Source organism: Protobothrops mucrosquamatus, unplaced genomic scaffold, assembly GCF_001527695.2.
Source record: "Protobothrops mucrosquamatus isolate PMUCROS unplaced genomic scaffold, P.Mucros_1.0 scaffold2415, whole genome shotgun sequence".
Taxonomy (NCBI): domain Eukaryota; kingdom Metazoa; phylum Chordata; class Lepidosauria; order Squamata; family Viperidae; genus Protobothrops; species Protobothrops mucrosquamatus.
Window position 1 is genome coordinate 50,165 of NW_015388487.1, and position 12,941 is coordinate 63,105.

Below are 12,941 nucleotides of genomic sequence, written 5' to 3' on the forward strand. Positions count from 1 at the left end.
GGTTTTGGTCACTTCACATGACCCTGGGACACTGTGACCGTCATAAATATGAATCAGTTGCCAAGCATCTGAATGTAAATCACAAGACCCTGGAGATGCTGCAACATTCCAGCTGATCGGCGCTTCTTCTGGGCTCAGCAGAAGCACCAGGATCAGCGCCGAGCTCCAGCTGGAGCCTGGTGCTGATCCTGGCGCTTCCACTGAGCCCTGACAGCCCTGCAGCTCCAGCCATCTCTCACTCAGGGTTGTGTGGTGCTGCCACCGGTTCAGCTCATGCCCCTCCCCCGCTACCACTTTTCTAGGATGCTCGCGTACCACCTGCCAGGTGCCAATGTACCACAGGTGGTACCCGTACCACTGGTTGAAAAGCCCTGGTTTAGAATCTGCAGTTGTTCCAATTGTACAGGTAGTCCTCGACTTATGACAATTGGGACCAGAATTTCTGTCACTAAGCAGTGTAGTTAAGTTGCACATGATTTTATGAGCTTTTTTGCCATGGTGGTTAAGCAAATCACTGCAGTCATTAAGTGAATCCAGATTCCCCTATTGAATTTGTTTGTCAGAAGCCCCCTGGGAGGATCGTAAATGGTGATCAGGTAATCCCAGGACGCTGCAACTATTGTAAATGCATGACAGTTGCCAAGCACCCAAATTTTGATCACATAACCACAAAGGACACTGCAACAGTCATAAGTCAATTTTTTCAGCACCTTCATAACTTTAGATCAGGGGTGTCAAGCTGTCATCCAGAAGCCACGCCCACCCCATTGCCAGCAATGGCAAAACCGTCCCGATATGTTGCGTGACGTTGCGAGTTTGACATGTCTGCTTTATATGGTCATTACACAAATGGTCATACGTAAGTTGAGGACTACCTGTATAAAGTTACAGGTAAAACATTGGCACTAAGACAAAAATGTTTGGTGATAGACCTATTGTTTGATTTCTTATTAATTTATCAAATAATGGAATCGGGAGATGTGAGTCACCAAAGAGGATGGGGAGGTTACATCAGGTCAGGGTCATTGGAAGGTGAACTGCTGGGGGGGGGGGAGAGACCGAGAGCAGTTCACCATCCAATGACCCTGACCTGATGTAATCTCCCCATCCCAAGACCCATCACCAGCCTCTCACTGATGACTCATACCTGACCCACTGATAATTCACACCTTCCAACTACCCTGACCTGAAGTAACCTCCCCATCACAAGACCTATCACAAGCCTCTCTCTGATGACTCACACCTGACCCATCACAAGACCCTCACTTGACACACCCACACCTGAAACCCTTATAAACAGAATAGCACTGACACAGACATCCCCGAAATGCTGCTGAAGATGTTACCTAGCCTGGTAATGAAATGTTTGGAAACCAACCCACAAGCTTGGAGAATGAACCTTCACCCTCATCCTATACTCAAGCTATAGATATTTGCCACTATTGCAAATATTAAAGAAGGATGCAGAGGTTGGTGTCAACATTGGGAAATTAATTTCTTAGGTTGAAAACAGTAGCTTACCTAAATAGGAAGCTTCCTGAAATTGTCAACTTCTAAATTATTGACACTTAATATTTTTCAGGCTTTCTCTAGTTTGGCAGAAGCTGCTTATGAAGCTGCTGATGTGGCTGATGACCAAGAGCCTGCAACTTACTGCTTATCCTCATCCTTTGAATTAATTGTTCAGAAACTTTTAGAGACCACAGACAGGTAACTTAGTCATTCTTTATCTATTTGACTGCTGACCAATGAGCTTCAGGGTATTCCTTAAGAGTTTCATTTTATAAAATCTCCAGAATTTCTGAGGGCTAATGTGTAATATCACTAGGTTAGTTCTGTAGTGATTGAGATCTCTTACATGTACTATAATTCCATAGAATTCAACAAAAGCTACAGACGTGGCTTCCTGGATTTTGGCACAAGCCACATTGTTGCAAATATATTGTCAAATGAGTATGAATAATGTCTACTAAAACAGAATGGGAGAAAAAGTGTTCTGGAATTTACTTAGAAGATTTAACAAGAGAAGAAGCATAAATTATATAGGAGACAATGGGAAAAAATCATGCAAATTTATTTAACATGCATAATTTACTTAGGTTTCAGGATTATGATCCTCTTTCCATAGAATATGGAACTTGGACAGGATTTTGGGTTTTTTTTCCAGGTTCAGGCATACAGAGCAATAAGATATAAGCACTTTTAAAATTCTGTTCTTGTTCTCTGATTTCAAATGCTCAATCTTTTACCTGATATGGAGAAAGGCTAGCTGACTTTTGAATAAATTTTGTAGCAGAATGAAGCATGTGTCAACTCTGCAATGAACCTGGCTGAAGCCATCTTGCTCGTTTTTGGTTGCCACAAGATTGGGGGGAGGAATGGGAAGTTTTATACTAGCATAAACAATTCTCTGTCCCGTGGGAACCAAGGTCATTTCTGTTCCTTCGGCTGTGGGGGGGGGGGGTTGAACCTAATGTTAGAAAGCCCGTCAAACTATTCTATTGGGAAACATAGTTAATAATAATAATAATAATAATAATAATAATAATAATAATAATAATAATAATAATAATAAAGTTGGAAGGACCTACCTAGTGTCTTGTAAAGTGTTGGACTACTATGTTGGATGTGTGATTAGGCTTCCATATACTGATTAATTTGGATACTTTGGGATGCCGTAGGATAAAATACATCACTATGAAACAATAGGCACAAACCTGTTGTCTCATCCCCCAAAATTGGACATAAACTTTGGCTTTTTCCAAAGTTTCCTTGAATAAGGAGACCCCACCACCACCACACACACACACACACACTGGATCAGATTTAAAATATAGTTCAATATCCTCTGTTCCACAATGTCCAAATAAATGCCAACAAACAGGTGGTAAGTGCAATGTTTGGATGAGACTTCCAGATTTTGAAGGATGACTTTTCTTTACTAGCATGTTAATTTCTATTGGAGTGATACGAGAGAAAAAACATTGTATTCTGAACTTGGAGCTAAATAGCCCACTCAGTACGTTGTGTTAGAACATTTTGTGTGATTTGTACTCCAATGGAACCTAACCAAAATAATTTTGACTATTCTATCATGTGAATAGGTCTGATAGGTCTGTTATTTCCTGGATCCATTTTTTTCCTTTTTTGAAGATGGGAACTACATCAGCTCTTTTCCAGTCCTCTGGTAGTTCCCCAGTGCTCCAGGATCTTTGAAAAATATAGTTCAGTGGTTCTGAGATCACATCTGCCAGTTCCTTGGGAACCTTGGGGTGTAATCCATCTGGTCCTGGTGATTTGAACTTGTCTAGGCTGGACAGGTGCTCACTTATCATTTTCTTGCCTATCTTAACTTGTGTTTCTATTCTGTTTTTTATGGCACTATTTTTGATAGGTTGGTCTGTTTTTTCCCTTTGTGTAAAGACAGATGCAAAAAACTAGTTAAATAGTTCTGCTTTCTCCCTATTGCTAGTCATCTTCTTGCCACTTTCCCCCACTAATGGACCAATCATTTCCTTCACTTTTTTCTTGTTTTTTACATGTTGAAAGAAGCTTTTTTTGTTATTTTTGACTTTGGTTGCAAGCCTTAGTTCATTTTGAGCCTTAGCTTTCCTCACTTCATCTTTGCAGGCTCGGACTATTTGCTGATATTCTGCTTTAGTTATGTGCCCCTCTTTCCACTTTTTATACTTGTCCTTTTTATCTTTCAATTTATCAGAGAGTTCTTTATGCAGCCATGCTGGTTTCTTTTGAGAGCTGTTATTTTTCTTCTTTGTTGGTATTGTGCTAGACTGGGCTTTTGTTATCTCACTTTTCAAAATTTCCCAAGCTTCTTGAGTTGTTTTCCCCTTGAAGATTCTCATCCATGGAATGTTTATTGAAATTAGCTCTCTTAAAGTCCAAGACTCTAGTTTGACTGTGTTCTATTGCTTGTGCTTCCATAATGTTGAATTCCAATATTGCATAATCACTCCCCCCCCCCAAGGTTCCTTTGGCTTCAACACCTTCTATCATTTCGTCTCTGTTAGTGAGAATTAGATCCAAAATGGCTAATCCCCTAGTTCCCTTCTCTACTTTTTGGGAGACAAAGTTGTCTGCTAGGTTTGTCAGGAATCTGTTTGATCTTTCACTTGGTGCAGAGTTTGTCTCCCAGTTGATGTCAGGGTATTTTAAGTCCCCCATTACTATTGTGATGTGCTTCCTACATACCTTAGTTAGCTGACTAGCAAAAAGTTCATCTATTTCTTCTGTTTGGTTGGGTGGCCTATAGTATACACCTATGGCAATGTCATTTTCCCCCCTTTTATATTGACTGAAATGCATTCAGGACAGTTTTCATCATTGTTGTGCTGTATTTCTGTAGATATGTAGTTATTTCTTATATAGAGAGCAACTCCACCTCCTCTTTTATTTGGTCTGTTTCTTTTAAATAATTTAAATCCCTCTAGTTGTGTGTTCCATTTGTGGGTTTCATCCCACCATGTTTCCGTAATGGCAACAATATCATATCTGCCCTCATTAACCTGAATTTCTAGCTCACCCTGTTTGCTGTTCATACTCTGTGCATTGGTGTATAGACATTTGAGTCCTTTATGACTGACCCTGTGTTTACTTTCTACATAACCTGTGTGGTGCCTGAGTTCCCCTATTTTCTTAATGCACTTTGTGTGGCACACGCTATTAAAAGCTTGATTTTGCTTGATAGCAAGGTTGATACTCACTGTCCCCGCTGTTTAGTTTAAATATTCCTCCAGAAAAATCTGTGAATTTATTGCCGAGTAACTCAGTCCCTTTCTTTGATGGATGCAAACCATCTCTTTTCTACATTTTTTCATTGGACCAGCTACAGACATCGTGACTAATATAACCAAAGCCTTCCCCTTTACACCACTCCTTTAGCCACATATTGAATTCTGCTATACGCTGGCCTTCTCCATTTTGCTCCTTATACACTGGTAAAACCTCTGAAAAAGTAAGCCTACAGCCTATCCTGCAAAGTTCCTGCCCCAAGCTGTGGAAATCATTCTGCACAGAGAGTACATCTTTTTGGGACAGATCGTTAGTGCCAAGATGTACAATAGCCTCCACATCACAGTCCTTGCTGGCATTCTTGATTATTTTAGAAATACGCTTCTTATCCCTACTGGCAGTAGCACCTGGAAGACACCTGACCTCTTTCGAAACCTCTGTGTCCTTTCCTAAATTTACATCCCTTATAATTGAATCACCAACCAGAAGGTGGCTTCTCTTTTTGGTGCCTTTCTGTTCTTGCATGACTGATGTGTAATACCTGATTCGCACTTCTCCCTGTCGAAAACAAGTTCTTCATCTCGGACCACGATCCCCTGCTCATTTGAGTTATCATCACAAATAACTTTACCTGTCTCCTTAATGTCCCTGTTAAGGTCAGCAAGGGCACTGTATCTGTTGTGCAGGACACAGCGAAAGCTTTGTGTTTATGGTTCACAGCTCTCACCCCTGCCAGATCCCACGGTTGTCCACACTGCCCTTCTCCTGCAGGATCTTTGTGGTAGAGGGGGCTGATAGCGTGGAGGCTCGATAGAGTAGAAGGGCTGAACTGGACACCTAATTTCTGTCTGAAGAGCACAGATTACGGACCCTAGATAAATAATCTGTCCTTGTAGACTAGTGATTTGTTTAGAGATAGGACAGTTTCCAAGTTTGAAAAGGGTACTGCGAAAGACAGCTGCAAAACAAGTGTTGCACTGAACTAAGCCAGACATTCTAAGATACAAGGAATCTCAGATGCACTTGCCCTGAATGTACCGCCGCTGTTTTTGATTTTTAATTATATGATTCGCAAGCCATTAGGCGCGCGGTCCGCTACTTTCCTGCTCCACCTTCCTTCTTTTTAACATACAGTTTGTAGCACTTCCCAGCAAGCTCTGGGTAGTTTAAATGCAGTTTAAATGCAATGGAGGTCCAATCAGCAGGGCCTCAGCTACTTTCCTGGTCCACCCTCCTCCTTTTTAACTTACAGTTTGTAGCACTTCCCAGCAAGCTCTGGGCAGTTTAAATAGTTGATTGCATAGGCTATGGGGTGGGAAGTTTAACTTTGTAATACTGTTACTTTTTGGAGAGCACTTTAGTCTTGGTTTCACTTTTGACCATGCTGATACTTTGTAACCAATAAACATGTTCTTAGAGGAAAACTCAAGTCTCGGAGTTCTGGTTTAATTGGTCTCATCTATCGGAACCATGACAACATGGACCTACATAGTATTAAAATAATTCAGCATATTTTAAACACGTTTCACATATTCCTGGAATTATTTATCTCTTTATATGCCAATTTGAAATAGTATAATAACAAAGTTGGAAGGGACCTTGGAGGTCATCTAGTCCAACCTCCTGCTCAGGCAGGAAACCCTATACCATTTCAGACAAATGGCTGTCCAGTTTCTTCTTAAAAAATTCCAGTGTTGGAGCATTCACCGCTTCTGGAGGCAGCTTGTTCCACTGGTTAATTGTTCTAACTGTCAGGATGTTTCTCCTTAGTTCTAGGTTGCTTCTCTCCTCGATTAGTTTCCATCTGTTGCTTCTTGTCCTGCCTTCAGGCGCTTTGGAAAATAGCTTCACTCCCTCTTCTTTGTGGCAGCCCCTGAGATATTGGAACACTGCTATCATGTCCCCCCTCGTCCTTCTCTTCATTAAACTAGACATACCCAATTCCAGCAGCTGTTCCTTATATGCTTTAGCCTCCAGTCCCCTAATCATCTTTGTTGCTCTTCTTTGTACTCTTTCTAGAGTCTCAACATCTTTTTTACATCATGGTGACCAAAACTGGATGCAGTATTCCAGTGTGGCCTTACCAAGGCATTGTAAAGTGGTATTAACACTTCACGTGATCTTGATTCTATCCCTCTGTTAATGCAGCCTAGCACTGTGTTGGCTGTTTTGGCAGCTGCAGCACACTGCTGGCTCATATTTAAGTGATTGTCCACTAGGACTCCGAGGTCCCTCTCACAGTTACTACTATTGAGCAAGGTACCCGCTGTACATTTGGTTTTTCTTGCCTAAATGTAGAACCTTACTTTTTTCACCATTGAATTTCATTTTGTTAGATAGCGCCCAGTGTTCAAGTCTGTCCAGATCCTCCTGTATCTTAAGCCTATCTTCTGGAGTGTTGGCTATTCCTGCCAGCTTGGTGTCATCTGCAAATTTGATGAGTTCCCCATCTATCCCCTCGTCCAAATCGTTGATGAAGATGTTGAAGAGCACTGGGCCCAGAACAGAGCCCTGGGGCACCCCACTACACACTTCCCTCCATGTAGATGTGGTTCCATTGAGGACCACACGCTGAGTACGGCCGGTCAGCCAGCTACGAATCCATCTGGTGGTGATGCTGTCTGACCCACATTTTTCTATCTTATCAAGTAGTAGGTTGTGATCTACTTTATCAAATGCCTTACTGAAGTCCAAGTAAATTATATTCACAGCATTCCTCTGATCCACTAATTTTGTCACTTGGTCAAATAATGGAATAAGATTTGTCTGGCATGATCTGTTTTTGACAAACCCATGTTGGCTTTTAGTAATGACTTTGTTTGCCTCTAGGTGTTCGCTGATTCGTTGTTTGATTATCTTTTCCAGAATCTTCCCAGGTATTGAGGTCAGGCTGATAGGTCTGTAATTTCCTGGATCCATTTTGTTTCCTTTTTTGAAGATGGGAACTACATCAGCTCTTTTCCAGTCCTCCGGTAGTTCCCCAGTGCTCCAGGATCTTTGAAAAATATAGTTCAATGGTCCTTGAGAACCTTGGGGTGTAATCCATCTGGTCCTGGTGATTTGAACTCGTCTAGGCTGGACAGGTGCTCATTTACCGTTTTCTTGCCTATCTTAACTTGTCTGTCTATATCTGAAGTTGATCCTGTAAAATAATTTGCCCTGATTTTTATTATGGACAGCAATGACTACTACAGGTTAAAACTGGGGAGAGCAGTTTAGAATAAAATAAGTAGTGTTTTTATTTTGACTAGATTTCATGATTTCCTTTCCAAAAATCACTTAACAACCCGTGCACTCCTCACTTAACGATGGCAACCGAGACTGCCAGTATTGCCATACTAAGCAACATGCCGCACTTTATGAGCGCTTTACTTAGTAATGGCAATTTCTGTCGTAATCTAAGGACTACCCGTACTGTTATTTTTGTGCTATAGAAGAACCTTTATATTCTAGATCTAATCTTGCCTACCTAGTGTCTTGCAAAGTGTTGGACTACTATGTTGGATGTGTGATTAGGCTTCCATATACTGATTAATTTGGATACTTTGGGATGCCGTAGGATAAAATACATCACTATGAAACAATAGGCACAAACCTGTTGTCTCATCCCCCCAAATTGGACATAAACTTTGGCTTTTTCCAAAGTTTCCTTGAATAAGGAGACCCCACCACCACCACCACACACACACACTGGATCAGATTTAAAATATAGTTCAATATCCTCTGTTCCACAATGTCCAAATAAATGCCAACAAACAGGTGGTAAGTGCAATGTTTGGATGAGACTTGCAGATTTTGAAGGATGACTTTTCTTTACTACCATGTTAATTTCTATTGGAGTGATATGAGAGAAAAAACATTGTATTCTGAACTTGGAGCTAAATAGCCCACTCAGTATGTTGTGTTAGAACATTTTGTGTGATTTGTACTCCAATGGAACCTAACCAAAATAATTTTGACTATTCTATCATGTGAGTAGAACAATAAATAAGCAGCTAGCATCCTGGGATCACAAAAGTAGTGGGGCAGCAATCCATACCAAGTGCTACCTGTGCTTATTCTATAGAAAAATTGGCCTAGTAAACCGAACCACAGTTAAGACCACCTTTTATAGTCTGCCTGCACAAGCCATCACAGAACTGAGCCAGCAAAAGATTGAGTTCTGTATATTTCACAAACAACACAAAACAATCTTGAACAATTACAAAAATACACTTTGAGTTTTATTCCTAATGTACACGTGTAGTGTACATTTTTATATCTGGTAATCTTCCTGAAGAAGAAAGAAAAATATATAGGGACAACACAGTGTTATTTATTATTATTGATCATTGCACAGTCAGCCAGATGTTCAGACAGGATTTGGCATTTTTGTCTACCTTTTGAGTCCTTACCAAGGACCTGGGATGGGCAGATGTGGATGTTTGATGGTATTACAGATATCATCGTAGGATGGAAGCTGTTCCTAGTAAGGCCGCATTTTGCAATTGACTGATGGCAAATTTGTCAATGCCAATGGTGTTCAAGTGGTGCTCCAGTTGTTTTGGGATTGCACCCAAGGTGCCTATTACTATTGGTACTACCCTTGCTTGCCTTTGCCACAGTTGTTCTATTTCTATTTGTAGGTCTTTGTATATTGTTATCTTCTCCAGTTCTTTCTCGTCTGTTCTGCTGTCTCCAGGCACTGCCATGTCCACTATCCAGACTTTTTTGTCTTTCTTATCAACAATTGTTAAGTCCAGGGTGTTATGTGGCAGGTGCTTGTATGTTTGAATTCTAAAGTCCCAGAGCAATTTAACTTCTTCATTTTCTATGATTTTCTCTATTTTATGGTCCCACCAGTTCTTGCTTGCTTGCAGGGAAATGATATTTCTTGCAGATCTTCCAATGCACCATTGTTGCTACTTTGTCATGCCGCTGCTTGTAGTCAGTCTGTGCGATCTTCTTGCAGCAGCTTACCAGGTGGTCCAGTGTTTCTTCAGCTTCTTTGCATAGGCGGCACTTACTGTCTGTTGCAGTCTTCTCAATTTTGACTTTGTATGCATTTGTCCTTAAGGCTTGGTCTTGTGCAGCCAGAATTAGTCCCTCGGTCTCTTTTTTCAACTTTCCTGCTGTTAGCCATTGCCAGGTCTTGTTATTACCTGCTTTCCCAGTTATTTTTTTTAATGTACTGGCCATGTAGTGCTTTGTCTTCCCATGCCTCCATTCTGTTCTTCATTTGGTCTTTCTTGTAGGCCAGTTTGGTCTCTCCAGTAGTCAGTAAGCCTTCCTGATATACTAACTTCAGTGCATCTTCATCATTGTCCTCCAGATATTCTTCCAAAGCCATTTTTTCTTCTTCAACCATCTGATGTACTTGCAACATTCCACCCCTACCTACTGTATTTGCCTTGGTAGATAGTCTGTCAATGCCACTGCATGGATGAAGGGCACGATTCATTGTCATTATTTTTCTGGTCTTCCTATCCATTGCTTTTAGTTCTGCTTGAGTCCAGTCCACTATTCCAGCTGTGTATCTAATGACAGGAATTGCCCAGGTGTTGATTGCCTTCTTGGTATTTCTTCCATTGAGTTTGGACTTTAAGATTTTTTTCACTCTCTTGATGTATTCACCTCTAATCTTTTTCTTGACTTCAGTGTGCTTGATGTCAGCTTGAAGGATACCCAAGTATTTGTAGTAATCTTCCTCATCCAGATCAGTTTTCACTATTTTTCCTTGTTTGATAGTGAGTGTGGCACATTTGTCCAAGCCAAACTCTATTGCAATATCTTGGCCTATATATACGGACAGTGTTGAGCAGCGATTCTATTTCAGATGATGTTTTTCCATACAGCTTCAGATCATCCATGTAAAGGAGGTGGGATAGTCTGGCAGATGTTTTTGATGTTTGATAGCCATGTCCTGAGTTATTCAGTATTGTTGACAGAGGAAACAGTGCAATAACAAATAGTAGTGGTGATAATGAATCTCCTTGAAATATTCCTCTCTTGATATTAACCTCTCCCAGTCTCTCACCATTGACCTGCAACTGTGTCTTCCATTGTGCCATCGATCTTTGCACAAACTTTCTGATGTTTCTACTGACTCCTGTTATTTCTAGGCACTTGATTATCCAGTCATGTGGCAGAGTCAAATGCCTTTTTGTAGTCAATCCATGCCACATTCAGGTTGGTCTTCCTTCTCTTGCAGTTTTCCAAGATCATTTTGTCTATTAGGAGTTGATCTTTTGTTCCTCTGCTATTGGGGCGGTTTCCTTTCTGCTCAGGTGGAAAGAGCTTGTTTTCAACTAGATGCTGTTGGACTGCATCAGCTACCACACCAGTTATAGCAATTTGAAAGTTGTTGGTAAGCAGCTAATTGACCTGTAGTTGCCTGGTGCTGCCCCTTTTGCTGGATCTTTCATTATCAGGTAAGTTTTCCCAGTTGTTAGCCACTTTTCAATTTCTCCTCCTTGTAGTATGTTGTTGAACTGCTTGGCAATGAGAGCGTATATAACAGTTAGATGTTTCAACCAAAACCCATGCAGTTCATCTTCACCTGGTGCTGACCAATTTTTGATTTTCCTTGCTCTTTTTTCTACCATTTTTGTTGTTATTACTAGTTCTTTCATTTCGACTTCTGTTTTATTTGCATCCACCTCTTTTAACCAAGCTGAGTCCTTGTTGTATTTCTTTGGATTATCCCATATCTGCATCCAGAACTGCACTGTTTCTTACTTGTCAGGTACTGACTGAGTCACTGCAGTTTCTCCATTAATGGATTGGTAGAAACGTTTCTGATTGGATTGAAATTGGAGGTTCTGCCTACAATTTGCAATTCGAGCTTCGTATCTGCTGATTTTCCTGGCTATAGCTGTTATTTATTTGCTGCTTTATTATTTCCAGTGCTTCCTGGATCTTCCTTGTTTCTAAGTGGTATTTCTTGATTAGGTATTCTTTGGTGTTCTTGTTCTTCAGCTTCTTTTCTTTCATCTGTTCTAGCTTGCTTGCATCTGATCTTAACTTGCTGATCTTATTTTCCAGTCTAACCTTCCATTTTTGTGCTGCACTGTTTGGTTTTTTTTTTCTTTGTTGATTTTGCATCCCAGCTATTCAGTTATAACTGCAGCTGTGCTGTACATTAGCTGGTTTGTTTCTTGCAGTGAATTGGTGCTTATACTTGATATTGCAGTATTTGCATCTTTTAATGCTTGTGCTAGCTGTTTCTTTGTAACAAGCTTCAATGCAGGCAGCCTTATTCTGTTGCTTTTGTGCTGTTCTAAATGCTCAGTTATTCTTTGTTTCAATTCTTTTATTTCTTTAGTTAGAGGGCTTTGTACTTCCTGAGGAAGAGGTACCTGGTTTCCTCTACTGCCAACTCCCCCTGGTTTGCCTCTACATTCTGAGTTACTTCTGGCAAGGCTTTGATTTCTTTGCCCTGGGTAAACCTTTGCAGTTCGTCCAATTCTGTTTCTGTGAATACTTTATTTCGTGTTATAAATCGACGTTGATCTGCTAGTCTCTATTCTGTTATTTCTGATTTTGGCTGTTGTTCTTTCTAGAACTGGTGCATTCGTTTCAGTTATCCTCTTCTTGTTGGACTTGATCTGTAATAATCGATCACTATTTCTTTGTTTTCAATCACTGTGTATTTGCGACAGGTAAACATCTTTTCTTCCAGTAGTTCTGCAGCTGCTGGCCCTGGTTGCTCAGCCAACAGTCCTGAGTCCTGTAGCCCATTTTTCACCAGATATCAGGAACTCCAACATCTAGCGCGGACCTTAACCTGGGCGACATCCAAGCCAGTATACCTTTCTGAAATTTACGTCTCACCATATTTTTTATGGGAGAGACATGCTTTGTCTGACTCCTCTGATGAGACCTGTCCAGTTTGGTTGAACCTCTGGCATAGCTCTCATCTTCCTCAGAGTACGCAAGCCCCACAACCACATCAAGGTAGTGCCTCACTGGAGGGGGATGATGATGATGATGATGATGATGATGATGATGATGATTATAATAATAATAATAATAATAAATTTAATTTATATGCCGCCCTTCTCCCAACGGGACTCAGGGCGGCGCACAACATATTTAAAACAAAACATAAATACATTCCCCCCCGATAAAACCGAATTAAATCAAATTTTAAAGTTGTGTCTCTGTCAAATTGTTAAAAGATAAACCCCAAATAAAATCCTCCCTAGGTCAGG

General features: G+C 40.7%; 1 protein-coding gene across 1 annotated transcript in view; it reads left to right on the forward strand.

Moving 5' to 3' along the window:
* The window catches only part of LOC107295607 (importin subunit beta-1), a 74,839-nt gene that overhangs the window by 31,375 nt on the left and 30,523 nt on the right, over positions 1-12,941 (forward strand). The window contains exon 12 of the mRNA XM_015824921.1: positions 1,583-1,710. Coding sequence (XP_015680407.1) covers positions 1,583-1,710 — 128 coding nt within the window. The remainder of the gene's footprint in view (positions 1-1,582; positions 1,711-12,941) is intronic.